Source organism: Amblyomma maculatum, chromosome 2 (genome assembly GCF_055883805.1).
Source record: "Amblyomma maculatum isolate TAMU_Amacu chromosome 2, ASM5588380v1, whole genome shotgun sequence".
Classification (NCBI taxonomy): Eukaryota; Metazoa; Arthropoda; class Arachnida; order Ixodida; family Ixodidae; genus Amblyomma; species Amblyomma maculatum.
Genome location: NC_139345.1, coordinates 37,658,349 through 37,683,442, shown reverse-complemented (window position 1 = coordinate 37,683,442; position 25,094 = coordinate 37,658,349). Strand labels below are relative to the sequence as shown.

Genomic DNA, 25,094 nt, shown 5'->3' with positions numbered 1-25,094 from the left:
AAAAAATCTCAAAATTGATACATTTTATATAATTACGAAGTAAAAATAACTAATGCAATTTTGTAAATTAGTAAAAATTTGGAAAAAGCAAGTAATAAAGTATCTATATGTTTCAGCGGATGAACACGATTATTTGCTTTGCCCACATGCGTGCGCAAATAAAAAACACAAGCAGAGAAAATAGTTCGCAAGCTGCTCTCCTCGATGAGAGTGTATCATTCCGCGAATATGGCGCTGCCCTTATAGAGGGTAGGGTTTTGCGGTCGGCTGGATGATTCCAGTCCGTGTAATCCTGCCGTAGAATGGATTCAAATAAAGGGACGCCATCGAGGATATTCGCTCTTTCTCCGATAGAAGCTAAAGAAGAAATAGACGAGGTAACGGGGCTGGACTAGGTGCAATTTAATAAAGCATGTCTCCCACTTCCCCTGCATACGTGCACAAAGGCGCGAATTTTCGTTTCTATTCGCACGGTGTCGCCACTGTCGGATTTGGGTTTCACTTTTTTACGTTGCACACTAGCCAACGATTAATATAACTTAAGTTTGTCGTGATCGTTTCCAGCGCAAGTTGCACGCATGCTTCGGACGCGGGGCCGATACCGAGCGAGTGTGCATGATTGCGGTGCTCGCCTTAGTAACGCTTACCTCAGTCGCACTTTCACTTGCGCGCAATGTGCTCCGGGTGCGTGCGTTAGCTATTCATGCAAGTTGCCGCTGTGACATTTTTCAGAGGGCTTATTTGAACACTACGACTTTAAGATAAACACTTGCCTGATATCTGTGCAATATTCTGTCATTTCTCTTAACTGTACGGATAACCAAACGTCAGTTTTATTTGTGCCGGCACTCGCCTTGCTCTGCATGCTAGTCATTCTGTTTTCCTGTGTTTCGGACTCATCTTGTCTCATAGGCTCGCGACACCCTTCTACTTTATTTAGAAGCTTTAGCTCTAAGTCAGGTGCCATAAACTGGAGTGCTCGTCGCACATCCACCGCCTCGTTGCATACGTTGTGTCGTACGTTGAGCAAAGCAGAGATCAAACACTCACTTAAAGAACTTGGATCTCTGACCTTGCACGCTTTTACTTTTGAATGCTTTCATAATAGGTAGTTTGGTGGGTCATATATGCCTGCCAGTGTAGGCGCTACAATGCCATGCGATCTCTTCTTACAGAAACTCGAGAGAAGCTATACGTTTTTACAGTCCCTCATCAGTGGCGTTTCTGAAAAAGAGGCTCACGACGCTTTGAATGCAGCTGTAAGAAAAACTTTACCTTTCATTCAGCTTGTTGCATGCTCGGCTTCATGGTGTATGGTTGGGTGGCCTCAATAAAATTTCTACACTCGGTTGAAGGTTTGCAAGGGAGCACAAGTTCATGATGACATCTGCTGTGGTTTCCTGTATGGCATTCTCATCGACCCCACCAATGCAGCAAGAGTGAGTGAATCTTGAGGGTGTCAGTTGTGGAGCCCCAACTTAGCATGTCTTACTGATATGTGGCTTTAAAATAGCACTCTTCAGAAGTTCTGGTAGCACAAAAATGCATAAGCTCAATGTAATTTTATCAGCTTATGAGATTTGACACAAATTCGTCATTACAATTTCATTTTGCATATTTTGACAAAGCAACTTTTCAAGTTTGCGCTTGTGAGGTTGCCTCATCATGCCTATGCACTGTATCAACAATTCCAGTTTAGAGCCTCGCAATGTGTGCTTTCGTGAGGTTCAAAACAGTAAGAATGTTTGATGAGTTTAAACTTGTATTTTCCTACCATAACTCTGTCACTGACTGGCTAGTCCTTGCACAGTATGCATAATTAGTTGCTGCTGACATATTCCTATTCGGGTATTATGATTATTGGTTTCTACATGCCTGACAATACTGGGCTGTAAAGCATGGCATTATGGGGGATTTATTTTTTCACTACTTCGGATGAACCAAAATTTTGACACAGTGCCGTTGTTGAATTTTTATGACATCTGATCAAATTTGCATCCTTGTGCAAATTTGTAAGAGATTGCCAAATCCGCTGAACATCTATCCTGCTCTCCTGTACAGTACTATCGTGACATGACATTCATCGCAAGGGATGGGCTGCAGCATTTCATCAACACTTTAAGCCTTCTCATCCTCGAGAAATACCCGAAGCTCCTCGACTCCTGCCGATCTCAAGTGAGAATTTCCAGAATTTTTATATATGAGCTTACCATTGGTAAAAACTTAAAAACCCTGACGTCATTTGGATTGTGATAGTTTCATTGCTATTCGCCACATGATCGACCTAGAGGTGGCGCCACCGTCGCACCAATAGTGTGGATCGGCAGCCGGCGGCACTCACAGAAATGCACGCGGCGTATGTCTGCTTCCGAGTTTACGGCGGGTTGTGGGCGGCGAAAACGTGCCTTCTGCAATGCATTAATGATTTATGGTTTAGAGTGTTCCGATAGTGTGTAAACAAATCCGTGGATTTCACAATGCAGAAAAAAAAATGCCTGGATTTTAGGAAAACAAGACACGCAATCACCCGTCTTTTAGATTTACTGGCATCGCTTTGCACACCTTTTGCATTGTACGGCACTCACAGGCCTGATATTTGGGCCTGAACATGGATTATCTTATCGCCTTTTCAACAGCGTGGTTTATACGAGTGAGGCAGGCAAATTCAGTGTCAAGCCCACAGAGACAAGGTTCGTGCTCTGACCTGCAGTACTTTAGAATGAATCGAGGCCGCCTGGTTCATTGTATCGTACTTGACTCGAGGATTAAGCAGATTAAATGTAGCACTGACAGCGCACTGCCCGGCGGGTTGCCGTAGACAGAGTGGACATCAACTCTGGCTAGACGATCAGTTACAAGTATTTCCCAAAAATGAGATTACGCCAACACTGTACAGGAAACTGCACCGCACAGGAAAGCTGATTGAGTGGATTGAGCTTAGAACTCACAACAAGGCGGATGCCTCTTGCAGCAGATAATTTGGTAGTGTTGCACTGTGAAATGACTCTAAATGATTTTCTGAAACTGAGATAAGGAATTTCTGATATGTGTGATGTTTATAAATGGTAAATTAGTAGTGTAAATATATTTGTTTAATGACAATGAATTTTGCCATGTGACAGAACTTTTACACACTTTACAAAATTTAGGACCATCAGCGATTAATCTTCAGTAAAGTTAAAGTGCAAGCTATGAATCAGTAGCTGTGAATACATCCTAAAAACTGCGCTTGGTTGCTGTTATGTTCCGGCAAGGAATATTGAAGGCTGAAGATTTCTTTGCCATTGTAATTATTGTTGAGCAGTGACTTGGGGCAGTTCTGTCGTTTACTTCCAAAACAAGTGCCGGATATAAAACTATCCTGAAAGATATCGAGTTCATCTTATCACGTGACTATAAATATGTATTTATTCCCGAACTAAACACCGATGGTTAAGCCCGTATGGAGCTTAGTTTGCTTGAAAGACAGCACAGACGGAAAAGGGTCCTATTGATTCTAATAGGCTAATAGGCTACCAGTGTACATTGATCTATGTGTATTATGTAATATCTAGTGTAACAGGTGCTGAGAAGATTTGTTTCTGAAACATTCGAACATTTCTATAAAGTGAAATGTGCTTATTACCACTGTTATTAATGTGAAGAAGACTTCAACACACACACACACACACACAAAAAAAAAAAAAAAAAAAAAGGAGAAGAAGAAAAGAAATGTATATATAGGTTTAACACGCCATGCGACATCGGCTATATGACGGATGATGTAGGGGCGGGCTTCGGTGTCGTTAACCACGTGGGATTGTTTAACATGCAGTCAAATCCCGCAGCCAAGGAGCTATTTTCGAAACGGCCGGGATTGCACCCCCCGTATTCAAAATCAGTAGTCGAGCGCCCTACCACTGAGACACTGCGACAGAGGTTTAATAGAAAAAAAAAAAAAAAAAGTACTCAGACAACTCTGTCGTGGATGCAGAAGGCACAGAGTGGCTTGTTCAAACTGGATTTTTCTATGTAGAAGTCTGCGGTCGCATGTTTCAGTAGTTGCGATATTCCAAACAGAAACGGGAATATACGATTTTTGAGCGTTTGCATTAAGTTGTATTGATGGCAGCAACCTGTTTTGCTTTGACACGGAACCTAACGACAGCAGCGCTTTGAGACACTGCTTGTCAAAGAATCTCAAGCACCAGAGACCGCAACTGATGATGACCTTTCTAGCATGACATACTCAATATGGACAAGTATTTTTTTTTTAATGGAGCGTGGGGTAATATCTTGTTCATAACATTTCTTTTGCAAGAGGCAGATAGGTAAGCAAAAGTGCACAGGAACGGTGAAACAAAGAGCACTCTTGTACACGTCACACGTAAATCACTGCGAGCTGACACGCGACGCGAACACGCATCCATGCTGAGTAGGTGGCAACGCTGCTCGATCTCGAGGCCAATAACAATCAGTGCATTATTCCAGCTTCAACAAAAAGATGTCTTGCTGCAAACGTTTTCTAACTGATGAGAATTATAATAGTGAAAAATTCTTTGTGAGGAACATAATAGACAAGTAATCAGCAGCAAATGAAATGTGAACACATAAATACAAAAATATTAGCTGTTGAAGAAGAAATACAGGTGAAGTGCGTTAGTGTTTTCTCGTTTCTGCGCTATCATAGTGATAACCAAGTGCTCGCTCTTCATCATGTAAAATTTCATTTTGTTGCTTTCATTTCAGTTGTCTTCTTGCGTTTAATTTGTTGCTGACGGTATATATGTAAATAAGCGTGGCGCACGCATTAAAAACCATTTTTTTATGTGTGATGCTAACTAAAAAACATAGCATAATGATTTGCTGAGCCTTTACAGATTGCTTCATTCATTTTGTTGCATAAAAGAAAAAAAAAAAAAGCTATCAGTGCAGTTAGTGCTATGTAACACTATGTTCAGTAACCGCTGTAAAGCTATTTTTTTATGTTTTTTAATATTCTGTGTTAAAGAATCTGAGAGGGACATGTATATATGTATAGCAATAGAGCCCTGTTTTTAGGTTGGTGCTGATACCATTACCACAACAGTACAAAGCCTGGCTAGTGGGCTTTGCACAGCTAGATTTCTACTCCTATCCTGTGACTGTGCATTCTTTCCTTGCCATATATCTTCCTTGTCTTATGCCAACTACTGCTGCTACATACTACTACACCGGCACAAAATCCAGCAATGAGCGCTTAACAGCTGTCGCTGCAAAAAGAAGGAAAGGGGAACGAAGAGTGAGAAACTTGACCTAGTTATAAGCTTTCAATAGCACCCTCCCACTTCACATTCCACCATACTCACCATATTATCGTCATGGCACAGTATCCTTTCTCCTCATCCTACAACAGCAGCGCCTCCCCCTCTCTCCTCCTCTTCCCCACCGGATTATTCCCATGGCAACCATCCTTCAGTTCTGCTAACTACTACAGGTGCTTAGAAGCTTTCACAGTAAAGAAAGAAAACAACTCAATTTCAGGATCTCTTTAGTGGTTTCTAATGCACAATGAGCTATATGTAGATAACGTGTGTAAATATCAGATTGGATATAATGACCAATAAATGGAAAAAAAAAGTAAGGCTTTGTTAGCGAGTATCCTTAATCCTGTCTTTGGTTTTCTTTATTTGTGCTGAGTGAGATCCGAAGGCTGAAGTGAGCGTGTGAAACACATATCCCTGTCACTTCTTTATCCCACTGTAGTGAAAAATTTTAAAGTTCTTTATCCTACAATGTGCCCTTCGCATGCAGTTGGACAGTGATATTGCCTTAACATGCAGAGCAGATTCTTAACCTTTTATAAGCCTGGGGAACCCTAATAACTCTTAAAGGATGCTGGTCAAGGCTTCCATCCCTTGTTGCCTTGCATGCATGCTAAGGTAGCATGCAGATGCTTGGCTGCTCAGAAAATGCCCAAAAGTAGTCAGTGATGACCTTTGAAATGAGCATTCTTTTGCTGATGTGTATCGGCTATTACTCTATTGTACTGCTCCTGTGTTTCATGCACATTTACCTGAATATTGGATTATATAGAGCACCTGTGCTGTTTTCTCTTGGCAAAATTTACCACTTATGTGCTTAAGGTGCGTGCATCTAAGCTTTATTTTGACAGGAAGCAATTGTTGCAGTTTAGAGGACTTGCCTGGCTTGGTTCACTCTGAAAAGAAACTTCAGTGAAAACACAGTGTTTCTAAATGCCAGAGCAGTATTTTGTTTCCAATGTGCTATTCAGCTATGCATAAGTATGTCGGTAGGAGCAGGTTGGTTATTTTTAATGCAAGCTGATACAGGTTGTTCTGTTGAGAAAGACCTATTAACAGAGTTATGAGGGACTGGTTTTCCAAGTTTATTTCAATTTTTGTAATCTACTACTCATATATTGATCTTTAATGATCTCTCAAATATTTGCATGTTCTAGCTTTATGGCTATTCTTGCAAGTAGCTCGATTATCAATTACTTCGTATATGTGCTATATGCTGCAGGTTGCACTCTCTACACTCACACTCTTGTTGCTCTATCCTGTTACTAGGATTAGAACATTGAAGTAGGGATGCCAGGATTGAAGGTTTTAATTTTCATCGATAAGTTATGAGCACCACTGACACTTTCAGTGGTCTCACGGTAGAACAGAAGGTGAAAAATAACTAAAATGCTGAACAAAAAAGGGATGCACAGTTTTGACCAGATGAACTTGTCTCAAACTTGCGACTTTAACTAGAACACAACTTTAAAAAAGAAAGAAAAGCAGTTTACAACGATAGTTCATATTCCACATCGTGCTCTTTTAGTCTATTTACCAGCCATAGCACAAAAAAATGAAATAGTTTTCACTTTTGACTGTACTGAGCAGGCTGGAAGCATCGAAATTCCCGTTTTCATAATTTTGTTTTGCAGTCAGATTTTTTTTATGGACATGGACCTTTGCATTAAGACTGATCTAGCACTTGCTCGACTGTCCTCTGCACCTAACACTATTTCAGTGGAAGCGGCAGCAGAACTAGTTTCCAGTTGTCTAAAGCAATTTGACTGCTCCCTCGCCAATTGCAAAGGTCTATAAAAAGCAAAGCTTCTAAGAGGGGCTATTCTTTTGTTGTGTGGGAACTTGATGAGGTGGTTATCAGTGGAAAGGGAGCTTCACTGCAGGTGGCTTAGAAGGACACTAATAAAAAATTGAAATTGATATGTATTTATAGATTACTGCTTCTTAATCATGAAGAAACCACTTTCACAGAAAACGGGGTCTGTTAGTTGGAAAAGGCAAAAGACGGGGGGTATGCAGATACCGCCATTGGCCACTTTTTTAAACAAACTGCAATGGGGCTGATACAGGTGTGGAATCCCTGTGGTTAGGCTTCACTGCCGTCTTCGCCATGCAGTAATCATGGAGTCCCTTTGAGCATAGGCATTACGTGTTTGAATCAAGTGGTGGGAGAGCTTTTAAAGGCAGTTTTGTCAGTGATAAACACATCTGTTGCTGCTGAACAAAGTTAACATAGAAAAATTCCATTTATCTGAAGACAGAAGTTTTGTGTAATTGTTCTCAGTGTCCCTTGTACCTGAATGTAGTGCTTTGTTACATTTTTTCTGCATGTCACTGACGTAGCAGACCAATTCCAAGTTGTGTCTCTGGTTTTTTTTACCAGCTAATATGGCTAATAAAGGAGCTCATCAAGAATTCAGTGCCTGGAGTTGACAACCTTTGCCAAAGTCTTCTCAGGCAAATCGCAGGTATGTTTGTAGACCTTCACACTCGTGCCTCAATGGCAGCACTCAGTCCTGTATAGGCTGCACATATATTCCTACATAGTCACTTACAGCTGAAAAATTTATTTTTCTGCCATGTTCTTGCTTGCTTTCTATATTTGGATTTGACAGTGTTGTTGAAGTCATATAGCAAGTATATTAATCAATTTTAGCAGTGTTTGCCTTGGGGCTGATCGCCTTGTGATTAAAAACAGATTATACTCCATAGCACAACACACAGTTCTTGTACCATCTGTCTTCATGGGCTGTGTGTTACTCGTTGAAATCATTGAGAAGTGTTAATGATAATCTACAGACTTTTAATTAAATGCTTCTTTTTCTTTTTTTCTGAAAAAAAAAAAAAGTTGATTTTGATGATTTCTGCCATTTAACGTGACTGCTGATATATATATATGTATACATATTTCAGTCAAAGGAATTTACTGTCGGCCTCATTTTATCTTATCAAGACATATACATAGCTTGCTAGTCTGGAATGTAGCTCCATGCTTGCTTTTGTACTTTTTGCACTGGCGTCCAAAATGTTGATTTTTAATGCGCCACATTGCAGGGGAATGCACTATTGAAGGCTGCAGCCTGCTATAGATGCTTTGAAGTCTTGAGTCATAATTGTTTTTTTTTGTTTGTTTTTTGTTTTGTTTTTTTTCTCCTTGTCGTCCTTGTAGGTGGCGATGTTTCTCCCAAGAACGTTTGGCTTACTGAAGCCATGCTCGACATCTTTATCGAAAACAGGTACTGGGCAGCTTCTGCCCATTTCTTTCTTACTTGCATATTACCATGTTTGTTGAGTAGCGGTCATTGTGTAGTGAGCTCAGATTTTGTTTTTACAGGGGCACTGAAAGGTACATTTTATTAGGCTGTTAATAGCAATAAAAAACGACACCGTATCTAGGAATGCCAGAGCTAAGGAAATAGGGGTGGTGTGGTGGGGAGGCGGAGAGAAGCTGCTACTCCTCAATGTTTCCTTGCTTGGGATGGTGTCAACTTTTTTTTTTCTTATGAACAATATTTTTTTTTCCAATTTTTCTTCACTACCAACTACTGGCACAGACTGTGAAGCTCTGAGCCTCCCTTCTCCCTCTCCACTGAGCGAAATATTTCGTAATCACTGACTATTCTTTCTTAAATACATATTTTGCAGTCTTATAAAGTTACTGTCACTCTTCTCATTGCAGTGTAGTTAATTGTATCGAGTAAATTAATTTCAGTTGTCACAGCAGTGCACATTTTGCGATATGTAAATGCTTGCCTTAGATTATGTCCAGTCTGCTTAAGCTCCTTTTTCTCCTGTTCTTGTTTTTGTTTTTCAGCAGTATAGACATCATTTTTGGGTGCGAATATCACGCTTGCAAGCTAAGCTTGTTCTTTGTCCTTGTGACTTTATAAACCTACGTTGTTGCTACAGCAGACAGATGCTCTGCTTGTTCTTGCACTTGTGGGCAAGGCCGTTGCGCCACTTGTCCATGTCATAATGCTCAACACTGGTCATTGTCTTTCTGTCCCCAGTGCATGGCTGGCTGCTCTGCCTGTGCTGATCGCTACAGCTGTGTACACTTACCTGCGGCTCATTGTGGATCATGGAAGCTTACCGTTTCTGACACTGCGGCAACGAGAAGTGGACTTCTGCATCTCTATGTTGCGAGAAAAGGTGAACACACTAGTGTGCCAGCTTTTTGATGGGGTGGCCAAGGCTTTTGCTTCTTTGCTGGCTTTCTTGGTTCACCAATGTGGGCGATTGTGGCTGAAAAATTGTACTCAAAAATTGTTGCAAATTTGAGGTTTTTGCCTGTAGCAAAGAAATGTTATTATGTACTCGCAAAGGTGAGATTCTGGGATGTGAAGAAAATGCTGCCTGCTGACAGCTTGCCTGTGTCGTGATGCACAGTGCGGCTCCAGCTTTTTCTTGATATAAGCATAGAAAAATAGGATTCAGTATGTGGACTGTGTTCAAGTAATAATTTGTTTGTGTTGTGAGCTACATCTTGTTACTTACTATGACATTTTGGGTAGACTATCGAGCATCTTGTCAGCAGTAGTAGTGCCACAGAAAAGATAGGCATGATAGCAAAAGCAAGGCAGCTGTGTTATGATTGCATGAGGTTGTCAGTATTGAAATTTTGAAGTTTTTTTTGTCTCTAATTTTGTTTTGCTCTCTTCTGATGTGTTTATGAATTGTCCTGTGCACTGCTGGTTCAGTTTACAGAGTGCGTCATGATCGGGCGGGACCTGATACGGCTACTGCAAAATGTGGCGCGGATACCGGAGTTTGATAAGCTCTGGCGAGACCTGCTCTTCAACCCAACTTCACTTTCACCGACATTTACAGGTGCCTGCTCGCTTGTATTCACAGAATACATGCTTCTCGTTGCATGCTGTATATAGAAAGCAAAATGGAAGAGAGTAGAAAATGTTTCAGCTCTGTTTTATGTTTGTAGGTCAGGACTAGGTATAGAGAAAAAGAAATGTTGCTGTGAGTAAGTTTTCACCCAAGTGTTGCATGCAGTGGAGTTGGTGCGGTTGGCCTTGCAGTCAGATCCTTCAAAACTGCAAAGCAGTCTGAGCAGACAGGCTGGTATGTCGGGAACAAACTAGAATGCAATCTATGCTAGACTGCTTTGTGTCAAAGAGCAAGGACTCATGCTTTTGTATTCACCTTTTGAGGGCCTGACTGTGTGCAGCAGCTTTTATTTTAGAGACAGTGCTTCTACAATTGCGGTTAAATAAATCATCTAAAATTATTTTCTATGTAGGGGTTCAACAGCTGCTAACACAGCGGACATCACGGAGGTTTCTGCAGTGCCGGCTAACGCCGGATATGGAGCGCAAAATCACGTTCCTTACATCACAGGTCAAGTTTGGGAACCAAAAACGTTACCAGGAATGGTTTCAGAGACAGGTGAGATGTGGATAATGTCATATTTTATGTGTCCTTTAAAGAGAATAGATATGAGCATTCGGATATCAGCTTGCTGTGCTAAAGCAACGGTCGGTAGCTGTTAATTAATGTCACGGTATATTAGAGTTGTCACAACGTCCTGCGTACTATGTATCAAGTACTCATCATAGTTTAAAGGCCTTTCATAGGAAAGTGGCCACAGATATCTTTAAATACCAAGCTAGTATTCAGAAAAATGATATCATTGGCGGCAGCTACTGTAGCAAGAAGTTGCCACTCACTCTCCTGATACTGGTTATGAAAATGAATGAGTGTGGACATTGGTTTTACATGATGAGAATGACATTTTCGCACAAGCTAATAGAAAGAAATGCATCTTGCTGGAAGAAAAGGATAAAGGTAAGAATGGCTAAAGAGTATATGACCATTGCCTAGTTGCTATAATGCCTAGATACTGGGTCTGTTAGGCTAAGGCGTGCTTTCATGGGGAGCATTGAAAAAAAAAAAAAAAAAAAAAAAAAAACTACTAATATCTATTTTGAACCGTTTGCAGTGAATGTAGGCGTTAACTGTTACAGCTTGTCCAACTTTAGGGCCAAGTAAGTGTCTCATTAAGATTTATTACCCAAGAGTGACAGTACAGCGGTGATGTAAGGACCAACAACCTCTTCCTTCTCTTGTCCGTTCATGCACAGTACCTGAGCACCCCTGAGAGCCAGTCGCTGCGCTGTGACCTGATCCGCTTCATCTGTGGAGTGATCCACCCTTCCAATGAGCTCCTCTGCTCGGACATCATCCCCCGATGGGCTGTGATTGGCTGGCTGCTCACCACATGCACCTCCAATGTGGCCGCCTCCAATGCCAAGCTGGCCCTGTTCTACGACTGGCTCTTCTTTTCCCCCGACAGGGACAACATCATGAATATCGGTGAGTTCATGGTGCAGGTACCCTTTTAGGACATTTTCCTTACGAATGTCGTTGTCTTGTCTTTGTGATTACTCCTGGCACCTCAGTGTGAATGTCGTGCACTGACAAAAATAAAATAAAAACTGCCTGTGAGGAAATGAGTTACACCTGCCATGTAAAAAAGGGGGCCAGCTTGTTTAAAATGTTTCTAATAATAACACCTATTCATTGAACGGAACTATGTCAATGCATTAACCAACGTACATGAACATAAATGATTTGCCAAACAAATCTTATTGTCTAATTCCGGCTTAAGTCTTGTGATATCGCATTTTATGAAGTGCTCAAATTAGTTGGTCAGATTTAATTTGAGGGTAAGTTTTTGAGATGCTGCAAGTGAATGCAGTAGTAGTACTCTTGTGGTTTCCTAGCTAAGCTCATGTTTTTTTATTTGGATTTGCATCTAGTTTGATAAATCCTGTATCCACACAGCACTCATTCAGTTCACGAAAAAGCACTTGATAGATTTTGTAACACTGTAATCAAGCCAGCAGTATCTTTTCGGTATTGGCTTCTTCAGGAATAGCCGTATACCATTTCATATTTAGTATGGGGGGACTGCCTTTTTGGGCACTTGTTTTCAAGCGTAGAAGTTCTTTTGTTGCTGCTTCTCCTATCTCAACAAGCTCCTGCGAGATTTCCAGTTTGTAAATTGACTATAAACTGCACACGCTTGGTGATGGTTCTGTAAACAGGTTTCTGTATCGACTTTGTTTTGGTTCAAATTAGCGGAGCGTAGCATGGTACGTACTGGCAGTCTTGTCACTAATAGGATGGGAACATTGCGCAGCTACCTTCTGGCTTTCTGGTCTGTTTTGCAGAGCCTGCCATTCTGGTCATGTACCATTCTATGCGTCCACATCCAGCCATCACAGCCACACTGCTAGATTTTCTCTGCAGGGTAAGCTAGCACTTTTGCTACAATATGCTGTGGCCTTTTTGTTGTTTCCTTGAGCATTTGTGGCAGATTCAGCAATCACTTGCAATCAGTTGGATAATGAGATATGTAATTGTAAAATGGACATAATTGAATGCTCAAAGCATTCTTTTACATCGATTAGCAGTGCTGGTAACCTCGATTACATTGTTTTATTTTATTTTCATGTTGTATGCTGTAGAACCTCAATCATACGAGTTTCAGGGGACCCTAAACTATTGTATGATGGGAAATCTCACAAAACTGCTGCATCCTCGTAATGAATGCACTGGCTAGTCTTGCTGCCAAAATTATGATTCTTTCCCTACGCATTATGAGAGTGCCCTTATTTTCATTCTGAGAGAGTTAACGCATTTGCTCACATAATTTGCATACATGTTTTTCTTAAGGCATCAAGGGGGGAAGGGGGGGGGGGGGGGGGGGGACAAATTACGTGATTTCACGAGCATGTGCTAAAAGCTTTACAAGGATCAAAGTGCTCAATTTATACCACACATTGCCATGTAGTCATCGATCCACAAACTTGTATCTTTTTATGGCTTAAGAATAGCTCAGAAATATTAATCAATGGCGATGCATACCCTTCCTTCCCCCTCCCCCCCTTGCTGCCTCACTCGTTTACAGCATGACGGCAACGAGCATCTCAAAGCAATAAACACGCAATGATACAATCGCAAAGCTACGAGTCCATGGCAAATAGAGATATAAGACAATAAGAATTGAAGCCTAAGTGATAAACAAAACTTATTTTGGTAGTTTCGGATTCTGGTGGGCGCGTCACAGGTTACGAGAATGTTGCTGTACATGTCCATCTGGGAAGGCAAGTGTGCCAAGTATATGACGCACAATTGTAATTTTCTTCTCTGGAACTGATATACAAATGAATTAAAGAGTGTCATAGCCATTGTGGCAGTGTCTGCTCACAGCTGACAGCTTTCACAGATGCACACATTGACATAGCCATGTGTTCATCCCGAGCCTGTCTTGCGCGCACCCATGGGTTTACTAGTGGTCTGCTGCCACAAGGCGTCTAATGTAAGAGTAGAAGTTTCTGTTAAAGACCTAGGCAATAAATTGGGGTGCACAAATTATGTAAATACTATGTATTAGACATTGAGACTACACAGCCGGACCTTATGGCATCATGAGACGGCTTAATTTAATGATGCCCACATGCATGCCTGTCACTCCACATTAAGTAGACACCGCGTGCGCACCTTGATGACAATACAGCAGAAATAAATCTGCTTCGACTCTATGGAGACAAGTTGCGACGTACAATGTGACCATGCCGGCTTAATGTCTTTCTGCTTAGACTCAATTTTGAACCGCTGTCACTCCATAGCAGCAGGCAACAGTGTCTCTTTCAGGTATTCACATCATACAGAGGAAATATGAAATTAATCTTATCATTCACATGCAACGCGAATGCGAAACTTGAGTGCACACACCAGTGGCGTGCTTCATACAGCAACGTGCAGCCCACTAGCCCAATGTCACTAAGCCTAACATGCCCCCACTGATGCCAGAGGTGTAAAATGCTTTCAAATTAGCCACCGCTAGTAATAGAAATGGCCTATTTTGTCATCATTGGCTTGGTAAAATGCTTTCAAATTAGCCACCGCTAGTAATAGAAATGGCCTATTTTGTCATCATTGGCTTGGTAACTTCTCACTGCTGTGAATGTAACATTGATTACCATAATGCCTTCATCACCGAAGCGCATCAAAAAAGAGCTAGATGGAAGCTGCCATGCACCGACAACCGTGACTCACATGCACGTGTTCAAGAGCCGTTCGCAGAACTGTCACTACAGGCCGTCATATGCTGGGTTACACAGCTGCACATACTTGTCTCCGTTCTGGTTACAATTATGAACACCCTGGGTTAATGCTGATGAAGTGCTCTGCTGTCATCTCTCTTTCTGATAGTACCTGCTAGCTATCGTATGAAGCAGAGCATACATAATTTTTCATTATATAATTGAGGTTTCTATTGCATATCTCTAGGGAGGATTTGCCAGGCCCATGCCAATGAATTGCAAAATGTGGGTTGTCGCTTGAATGGGGGATGCACAAACTGCTTAAATTGTCATTTTTAGATTAAGCTTGATAATAATCCTGCTCTTATGGTATTCCTTGGTTGTGTTCTCTTTTTTGGCAGATTATGTCAAACTTCTGTAAGAGTTTAGCAGCACAGGTCAAGCAAGGGATTTACACATCACTGCGGCAAATATTGGAAAAACGGGTTCTTGCGTAAGTTATCTCGGTGCAATTTTCTATTGTCTTCTGTCAGAGGACATTGAGATGAGTATATAGTATTACTTTTATGCCTGGTATTTTTTCTTGCAGATCATTATCGCCTCTCTTTGACAACCCCAAGCTTGACAAGGAGCTTCGAACCATGATTAGGGAGCAGTTTGCCGAGTTCTGTTCTCCAGTCGAAGGTAAGCGAGTACTTTGATGATGATTTAGCTCTGTTTTTGAATACACTCATTCAGGGAGGGGGTCTTATATGCAGCAGCTTGCTTATCCATGGTGTGGCTGTTATGTGCAGGAAAAGTGGAAGAGACAGTGCCCATGCCTCCAGGTGCAATGATACTGGATGGCAACCACAATTCGGTGATGAACTGTGAGAGTGAAGCTCAGTTCAGTGAAGACGAAGATGACATTCCACTTGGTAAGCATTTTCTCGGCCTCTGCATGATCCACGAGGTTCAAGAAACTCAGTTCTCTTTATCTGAAATTATGCATTGCATTATGCTACCGTCAAACCCACTACAGAAGAACTTCAGTGATACGAACTTCACTGGGTCGTGAAAACATTTGTATCATTCGAACATTTGCATCATCAAAACGAACAAAAATAAGTATGCAGAAGCATAAGAAAGGCAGTCGTGCATATCTGTTTACGTCCGAGATGTTCTATTACGGTCGTGCAGTCATAGCTCGCCACTCGCGGCGCACACAGCGCGACAGTCTATCGCGACGTCGGCGACACGTGGGCCGCGTGCCTTCGTGGACTTCTCGCGGCGCGTAAATCACAACAGGAGACAGCGACATGCCAGTTGCATGTTGCCGCAGACTGCTTGCGATGTGCACAGCACTACTAGCGGTCACGAAGTCTACGATGTGCGGCCCATGCGCGCCCGCCGCATGCGCCGTCGACTACTACTACTCACGGCCGCGCGCCGCTGCAAACCTTTTGCGGCGTGGAAAACGATCGCGATGCTGGCAATGTGTGGTCTGCCCTCCTCCGCGTACTTCTCGCGGTGTGTACAGCATGAATGGGGATGGCGACATGCGGGCTACGCGGTGCCACGAACTGCTCGCGGATCGCGATTGCGGCGCCAGCAATGTCCGGTCCGTGCGCACTGGCCGCGTACGCCGCTGCCAGCTACGGCGGTTGCGACAGGTGTGGTTTGTGGGCCACGCGTCGCTGAAAGCTTTGCACAGCGTGAGAACTGCTCGTGATGCGTACATACAGCGCAGCTGGCGATCGCAGAGTCAACGATGTGCGGGCAGTGCATAGTGCTCAAAGTTGCGGTCAAAGTTTGCACGTTCGTATCATCCGTAGTGACATGAGAGAGTGTTCGGACCGTCAGAAATTTTTCCCATTTAACAGAATGCACTCTGGCCGGAGAATTTAGCGAATTCGTATCATCCCGAAATTCTTATCAACCGGATTCGTGTCACTGAGATTTTACTGTATAACAATATTGAAGGGCTATGGAAGTATCATTGCTATAACCGGGTTAAGCCAAAAAAACAAAGAAAGCATTATAAGCTACATATTTAATGAGGGCGAGGTAGCTTACACATTTTGTTTGCCACGGGAAGGAACCCATAATCCGTAAGCGGTGTCTGTTTTAAGGCAATCTGGCCGACATCTTTCTGCAGGACATCCAACTGCTGAACATAGTGCAGTGGAAGGTTCTTAGCAAAAACAAAGTCTCGCGGGGAGCCGATCATTCTGAAAGCCTCCTGGTGAGATGCAAACCGCACAGGTTCCGGTTTATCGTCGTCGTCGCTACTGCTCGTCACTGTCACCGTCTTCCACGTCAGTGACTGCTGCGATGATAGCCTCGTCTGTCAGCTCTTCATCTGTCGCGACTGTATCGTCGGCTTTTAAAAATTCCTCAAGTCCTGACGTGTCGCCGTCACTATTGCTCACTGTGGACCAAAGCTCGGTCATCACTGTGAAATCGATGTTGCACAGGAGTTATGCGAGCTGCTTTGCCTTGCTAAAATTGGGTCATTAATTGGCAGGTTCGCTGCACGGGCGTTTAGAGCGCCTGTTCTACATCTTTGTAAGGCTCCGTGTCAAACCCTTTTCCGGCTGTCGTCCATTGCATGGGCAGCACTGGCATCGCTTTCGTTTTCAATCTTGAGTGCATTGCAGATGATTGGCGATACTGTCGGCTGCGTCAGGCCGTACTTGCACACTTTTACGCCGTCCTTGTGCTTACGTACATTGTTCCGCTTAACTTCTAGCGGTATTGCCGTTCGCTTCCTCTTCTGCGCTGGTTGTGTCGCGCTTCCTGATGGAGGATCCTCCATTGCTGTTCACGGAAAATTGAAGGCCAGCAAAATCATGGTAACGATGATGGCACACTAGGAGAACCACACTAGAAAGACATGTGCACGAACGCTGCTGCACGCCTGCCACAAAGCGTGCAACTGTAAAGCGGTGGCCGCGACAAAGCAAACAGAAGAAGATAGTGCAGCGCACCATGGTCAGTGCACCCTCAGAATGGACTGCTTCACTATGCAGAGGCAGAGAGGATGCATTCCCTAGGTCACAAGCGGTCTTGAGGGGGAGGGCTCAAAGCTTTCCCTCAGAATGGCGTGCCTAGCAGCACCTTACGCCTTCCCTCCTCCTCCGCCTGAGGAAGCGCTCCGTCCTGCCTTGCATCTCCGCAACATGCAAGCTTCCCCGGCGCACCCGACCAGCACATTGGCTCGAAGCGGTCTGTTTCGATTTCTGTCTCTTTTTTTGTCGATGCATCGGTGTTGTTGGTGTCTCTGCGTACGCGCGCTTTTGTGGTCTCCGCATTTTTTTTACTTGCAGTGACCATATTTTATTGTTATAAACGATAATATAATATGACGCCATTGTAAGAAGCGGTTTATTTTACCATAGAACACATGGAAAGCCTGATGGTGCTGCGGCTGCCCATTGTTATATCTAATATATTCTTAAAACCGGTATTGCTATGAATGGGTTTGAGTGTAAACATCTTTCCGTTGGAGGAAAATTACTCGCCTGTTACACACATCAATTGTGGGAGAGTTTTAGGAAAGGAAACTCGAATCCTGAGACTCCGTCGCCTTTGGGTTAGTGGCTTCGCAGTACTTAATGGCAGCAAATAGTAAAACCCCATAAATTTGAAGTTACTGGTACCACATAAAATGGTTGAATTAAACAGGTTTTAAAATGCACTGAACGCGGTAAAAAATTGGGCCCAGGCAAAAAATTTTATTGCAGTATTGCTCTGCACATGCCCCCAGCTTCATCCCACCTTCACACTTTTGTACTGTTAGTGGGATGCCATCGCGGGGCGCCCTGCAACTTAAGGCAATAAATTACAAACATGTTACAATGCCAGCAAAGTTTAAAAGTGAAACGTCGCCCTACCCTGCCTCCCACACACAAGTACAGCTCGAATGACTTGCAACACACAAACTATCCTGTTGTGTGGATTTGGATTCCGAAGCACGCACTCGCCCCTGAGATTGTCATCAGAAGTTGCTCTCGCGCTGCCTCCCGCTCATCTGAGGAAGCAACTGTGAACGCAAATGAGCCAGGCAAACCAGCGCAAAATTCAAATTACCTACAGTATAGCCAATTTGCATACTAATTAACTATTCTTCAGCGGCCACTGTCATGGGGTCTGTACTAACCACTGGTCATCTAAAGCTACCTTACTAATAGGCCTACCAAAGTTCTTCTAAATATCAATGTTTTGCTACAATACTTTATTTTAATCTCATTCTCTAAGCCTTAGGACACCAGAAAATTAAACGGCTCAGGCAGGCATTGCATGTCGTCACCCCACTGTGATAATGGAGCAAAGATGGTTGCATTGTGGGACATGCACGGCAACTGCTACCTTCAGTATAAGTATGAGAGTAAGAGGTGCTTTGAGTTAGGTGGCTGGATGGGGTTAAGAAGTTTGCAGGGGGAAGTGGATGCAGCTAGCACTGAACATGGTTAATTGGAGGAAGATTGGAAAGGTCTTTGGGTATAGTCCAGCTCATAGTGATGATGGTGGTGGTGGGGGTGATGCTTTGATACCAGCACCTCCACTATGGAGTAGAACTCTGCTATAGTAAAAGATATATCAAAGCAAAACTGAAGTCCCAGTTTGTCTCTCATAGACGACTGTACATTTTTGTTCATTTATAGGCGTCTTTTTTCTTTTTTTTTTTTTTTTTCGGAGAAAAATTAACATGGGAAACTAAAATAATGCTTCTTGAGATGGCTTAATCACCAGGCTCACGATTGTTGAGGAAAGGCTAGCTTTGCAAGAGCCTTGGAATTGTGAGGCAAAGCATGTGGTACTCAGGAGGACAGAAAGTAATGTTGGCTGATAATGAGAAAAAAAGGCAGCGTGGTTTGTTGAGAAAGTATAGAGCATAAAAGTACAGTAGAAAGTAGGGAGGGAAGAAATGGCCAAATGTTTTCAGCACTGGGCAGCGCTAATTATGAGGCAGCAATAACAAGAGTGGGGTTTTGGTGCGCTTGACTATGTTATGTACATTTCTCAACTATTGCCTCTTAAATGACAGAGAGACAGCGGTAGACAATGCAGTACTCATAAACAGCTTTGGTTTTCACATGAAATATAACTGCCATTGTATTCATAGCCATGTTGCGTTTGACTGAAGTGGCACTTCGACGAGGTGTAAACGAAATCGAAAACCTAATAACATAAAATGTAACTGCCGAAAATAAGTCATATAGAGAGACCATAAGAGAAGGATGGAAAATATTTCCAAGTGTTTTTATTTTTCATAAACCAACAAGACATGTTTATTAAGTAGACATTTAATTACCATAGAGTATCTGCAGGGCCATATCATCACCAGCAATGTATTGCTATATAGTAAAGGTTCTGATATAGTAACGGCTTTTTCCGGTCCAAGTGACTTTACTATAGAGAGGTTCTACTTACTGCCTTGACAAAGTCTCCAGTCCGGTCCTGCCTTGAAGCACCCTGAGTATTCATGGCTTTGATGCAGTCAAGCATATCTGCAAGAGCTCTTAGGTGGTTCGCAAGCTGCACTGCAGACTGATTTTCTGTGCTAGGAGTTATGGGGTTGGGGTGCTATGGCACATCAAGCATCAGCATCACTTTGTGACACTAGGGGACATCGCTTGTAAATTTCAGTTTGCTTAAGATTTCACCACAGTGTAAATTTATTTATTCAGGTTACCCCTGAATACCCTTCAAAGGTGGGTATCATGTAGAAAAGGAGGAGGGGTATTACAAAGAGAAGAAGTTATCGCATAAAGACTGCAAATATAACAACAAGCTACTTAGGGGAGAACATACATTTTCAACGTTTCCCGCTAAACTTGGCTGCTGTCAGCATCTGACTTCAGCTTCGTGGTGGAGGCAAGCAGAGAGAAGCTCACATGTAGGGGAAGCAAGTGACTCAAAGGGATCCATTGGTAGTGAAGTGGGCAACTGTTGCTTCATGTGCTTTGACTCTGCACTGTTTATTTTTTATTTATTCAAAAAAACCTTCAATGGCACTCCAAAGTACAATTGGGAAAAATAAATAATATTAAGCGGTCACATGTGCACGAATGAGTTAATAAAACTTTGTTGGGTTTCTTGCATTTAGGATTTGAGCTGGACTTGGAGCTGAGAACACAGAGCTGCCGATTGGTCTGCTAAAATTTGCACCAGTGACCTATTTTGCCTGGCCTCTAAAGTGATTGGGAATCTATTCTGGAACACCATATTACTTTACTAATGCAAGCATTCATCAAGCTCTATTGAGTGGTCCTCTTTAATATGCATGTGGAAGTGTTTAGAGGTGTGTGAGCAGTCTTTATTTCAACACTTATAGCAGCAGCCTCATGCGTTATGTAACAGCCTGGAGATGTTTCTTCTTTAGGTTCACACTCAGTAGCAGATCCCTCGGACAGTAGGTAACACAGCATGATGCACACTGATGAAGTCATATGTGGTGGTCTTTAAAGGAAAGCCGAAGTGGTTCTTCAACATATGGATGAGATGCTACGATTTGAGTGCGCCAAGTTGGTAGATGTAGTGTGAGAACTTTTTTTGCGCTAGGATTTAAAAATGATGTTATCACAGATTAAATGTTAGGTCTTTTCAATGCACTGGTGGAGTGCGGGAAACTTATAATGACATCATTGTTGCTGAATTTTTAGATTTCCGCTCGCTTTGCCGACATTCTCTCATGCATTGTCCGATGCTGCCAAACAACTCTTTATGAGCTATTTATTCAGTGGTGTTGGTTTTCTCCCTTCAAGCAGCCGCTTCTTTGCTTGAAACATAGCGCCATATACACGAAGTCATTGTTACGGCCCCAGCCAGGCATAATGCACTGTGGAGAAGTCTGAACGCTTACATCACTTTATTCGGTGATCACATAGGCAATTCAAATGCTGGCAAAAAAAAAAGACTTCACATTCTTTACCTGCAATTTTCATCCATTTGTCCCCTTTAAGCTAGTTGAATTGTAAAGCCTCTTCAGCGGCCCTTTAATAATTGTTTTAATGTTCAATTATACGGGCCATCCTTTTTCCACAGTCATGGTTCTTCAAGACCCCTGTTTCAAGTCCTTATAGTAGCAAGAGCTAAGAATTCAAATGCTGCATTGCCTTCTACTGAGTTTTTGGTTTCGGTTCACAAGATTCAGCTTGGGATGTGCACTCGAGTATCAGAGGGTCCGAGATGAGGGGCACTGTACGGTTCATGAAACATGCTGCTACAGTGTTTTCAAGTTCATAGACCTTTTCACGACCCCCCGAGAAACCGGTTTGATTGGGCTTGGGCTGTTAAGGTGGGCAGTTGTCAACTCTTTCCTGTGCTATGAGAGCAGCCCTGCACCCTTCGCCCCTCTGTAAAATCATTGATAAAAAAGGTGAAATGTCTTTGTTAAATGTCTTAGGAGGATGATCCTGCTGAGCACATGGTTGCATTCTTTCTCTCTCAGACCTGTCAGGTTAACATTTCGCCTGGTGTGTGCAATTGTGGGTGTGACAGTTCAGTTTTGTTGACATTTGTGCAGGCAAGCTGAGGTCTAAGGACATCAAGTTCCAGCCAATTCGGGAGCCGAGCAAAGCTGAGCAGATGGACATCTCAGAGCACCTCAACCAGCTTAATGGGGAGATTCGAAAGAAAATACTGGACCTCCAGAAAGAGAAGTGTGTATTGCTTACATCTTTACTTTCCATGTGGATGTCTGTGACCTGCAATAGCCCAGATTTTAGGCTTTAGTGCTGGGTTGCCGAGCTGTGTTTCATTGTTTATTATTGTTCTTATTGAGAAGAATTTGCCCCCAATATAATTTTACTGGTATGTGGCATATTCCTTGTTCACCCATGGGACTAATTTTCAAATTGGTGTCGTTAGATGGTGTGTAGCCACCTGACCCACATGCCGCGAGTTCGGGCCAGAGCAAGCCAAGGGCACAGTCAGCATGCACTGTGCCCCTGGGCTTCTACTCCAAAGGAAGCAAGAGCGCAAGTTATATGTACAAATGTTGTATGTACAAATGCTTAATTCACAGAAAGCTGTATCACAAACGCTGCACTAACTCCACACATGTTACAACCTCCAGCCCATCCGCAGCACCCAAAAGCAGGGCCGGGCACCGCGTGCACAAGGCAAAAGCTTCTCGTGTGTTTGCGGTAGAGCTAAGGGCGCTCGTAGGCTGCAAGGCTAACCAAAGGGTCAAAAGTGCGCGCAACACGTAATGTGGGAGGATGAGGGTTGCGTGGAGCACATCTCAATGACACGAGTCGCACATTGATGGCTCAACGCACATCGCCACTGGCACTGGCCAGCGATGACGGAGAACCATGCCAAACCGGGACACCAAACTTGTTTTGGGCCTGGTCTCGAGCAAGCATACAACGTGGGCGCTCACAACCTGCGGTGGTCCCCCTGCCTCGGAACCATTCCTGCCCCAGAGGGAAAAACGTACACACCTGCTGCTGCCAGAGCCAATGGTGGTCCCTCCGTTCGCTTGATCGCTTCCCGTGCGCAGCCTCCGTGTAGGAGGGAACAGCAGCCATGCTGCTGACCCTTTCCGAAGGGAGCTCTTCCAAGAATTGTTGCCACAACATCTATTCCGTTCTTCTCGGGCGTTCTTCTTGGACAGGCTCTTATTGTGAAAGCGTTAGTAGCTTCATATCTGAAAAACCTCTCTGCAGACATTATCGTCGACCATTTGAAGCCTCACAGCCTCGAAATATAATGAGCATCCCTCTGGCCACCCCTCAGTTTTTTAACCCTCTATGCCTCAAAAAATAACATTATGCTTCTGGCAGGCTGTAAATGGGGCAGTGCTAGTACCTCCATGTCAGAAAAAAATAGTTTGGGGGTATCGGCTTCGACTGTCTGACACTTCACAGCCTCGAAATATGAGCATGCCTCTGGCAGGTGGTGGTTGGCATGGTAAGTGATATGGCTGGGCACTGGTTGGTTTGAGTTGCATTGACTCACTGGCACTCATTTCCCTTTCATTCATGCAAGTTGCCAGGCATGTCATTGGCCGGCAAGTTGTGTAATATTGCCATGAGCTACCAGATCAGGCAGCTCCTTTCATATGTAAGGATAAGGAGGGAGTTGAACACATTGGGACACTTTGCACCTACCGTTTTAAGCCTCACACTGTCTCGAAAAATCATGAGGCAGGTTGCAAGTGAGTGTTCTCTGACCACAAGGTTATGATGATTCTATTGATCTCAAAGCCTTCACCAGAAAGAAAAGTCGAACTACTGGACATCCTATTGGTCCTGTATGGTCCTATATAAGCCCTATATCTTATGTAGACTCCTAAAATGAAATTGCCATAACACCAAAAAGACTCAGAAAAAAGCATTAATGTCTATGTTGTTTTGTTGATGAACCTATATAGAACTCTATGATTCTTTTGTTTTTGCTACAGTGAAGTTTGACTCTGTGAATGACAACTATGGCATTAAGAAAAGAAACAAAACTGTTGTCACAAAGCAATTTCATTAATAAAAAGCGGGCCTTATTGGAAGATGGGCATATATAAGCATGTTGTGAAAACACCATTAATGCATATTGTTCGGAATGGAATGAAACTCTTTAATCACTTTTAGCTTCCTTTGGTTATCCTTCGCTAACGGGATCAGTGGAATGTAGATCTGTCCGAAAAATAGTGCAGCACCACATTTTTCTTTTGGTGGTCTGTTTCGGTGTGAGAGTGCTAGTGCAGATTTTCATTCTGCATTTCTTGGTACCTTTCAGAAGTAATTTTGTTGCGTTTGACTCAAACATGTGCTATCTTCAACTCATTTATGTACTCATTTGATGAAATGGTAATTTGGTTGTGTGAAACATAAAAGACACCATAAAACTGCTTTCTCGCATAGAGCCCTCTTTATTACAGAAATTTGTGTTGTGCGCAAATGCAGCTATTTCAATTTATCAATGCATATAGGCTGAGCATTCGAAACATTCTGCTATAGTTGTGACAGAATATTTTTCGCACTAAACATTCCCAATGGTTCTGTCATTGGGGAATCGATATTAAAGGTCCCCAGGGAGGTGCGGGAGGAGTGTATTTGAAATCATTTTTGCTCCACTCACGGCTGTTGGCGACTGTGTCCACTTCATCGTCTTCGCTTTCACTGCAAGCATGGTCCTTTCTGTCATCATCCTCGCTATCCTTATCCTCATTCTAATAACAAAACAAATTGTAGTTTTCATTATCACTCCAGTCGGTCACATCACTGCTTTGGTGCTTTGCCATGTTCATCTGTGTTGTGACGGTTTTCTCTATTCAGGCTAAGCAAAAGCAATCAGCCCTTCGGTAACCGTGCTTTCATCTTCCAGCAATCGGAAATATGTTTTGGCCAAGTATTTATTTTAATCCGTAATCGAGGAGCCAGAAAGCATATAATGAGCTGGACTCGTGAGCCAAAAATGACAGTCTGCTTATGACTAGCCTGGTCGTCTAAGTCCGCTAGGGTGTTAAGTGTCATGAGCTTCATTTGTTTTCATTAATAGACCTAGTGCCAGTGCATTACAGATATGCATAAACCTGCAAATGCACTACAAACTGCAATGGTATAAGTTGGTACTGATAGAATATTTTAGGGGAAACCGCTAAGGTGGAGTAGATTTGCTTGTGTGGATGTCAATGAGTAGTTACTTCCTTATTACAAGTTGGGTTGAGCAGTGTCATGAGGACTACATGTATGTGGAGCAGATGATAGTATTCCTGGACAGCACAAACGGCCCTGACTGCACTGGAGAAAACTAGATAATA

General features: G+C 42.9%; 1 protein-coding gene across 2 annotated transcripts in view; it reads left to right on the top strand.

The window, feature by feature from the left end:
- Positions 1–205: 205 nt before the first annotated feature.
- Positions 206–25,094, top strand: part of IntS3 (integrator complex subunit 3) — a 62,033-nt gene continuing 37,144 nt past the window's right edge. The window contains exons 1-15 of one of the 2 annotated variants that reach the window (XM_084593879.1): positions 206–377; positions 1,176–1,259; positions 1,356–1,439; positions 2,062–2,175; positions 7,666–7,750; positions 8,452–8,518; positions 9,293–9,434; positions 9,983–10,112; positions 10,537–10,682; positions 11,378–11,609; positions 12,470–12,549; positions 14,749–14,840; positions 14,937–15,031; positions 15,142–15,264; positions 21,858–21,993. In XM_084593879.1, coding sequence (XP_084450005.1) covers positions 303–377; positions 1,176–1,259; positions 1,356–1,439; positions 2,062–2,175; positions 7,666–7,750; positions 8,452–8,518; positions 9,293–9,434; positions 9,983–10,112; positions 10,537–10,682; positions 11,378–11,609; positions 12,470–12,549; positions 14,749–14,840; positions 14,937–15,031; positions 15,142–15,264; positions 21,858–21,993 — 1,685 coding nt within the window. In that variant the 5' untranslated portion in view covers positions 206–302. Of the gene's footprint in view, positions 378–513; positions 685–1,175; positions 1,260–1,355; positions 1,440–2,061; positions 2,176–7,665; positions 7,751–8,451; positions 8,519–9,292; positions 9,435–9,982; positions 10,113–10,536; positions 10,683–11,377; positions 11,610–12,469; positions 12,550–14,748; positions 14,841–14,936; positions 15,032–15,141; positions 15,265–21,857; positions 21,994–25,094 lie in introns of those variants that run through there. The other variant, XM_084593880.1, reaches the window with a different exon arrangement.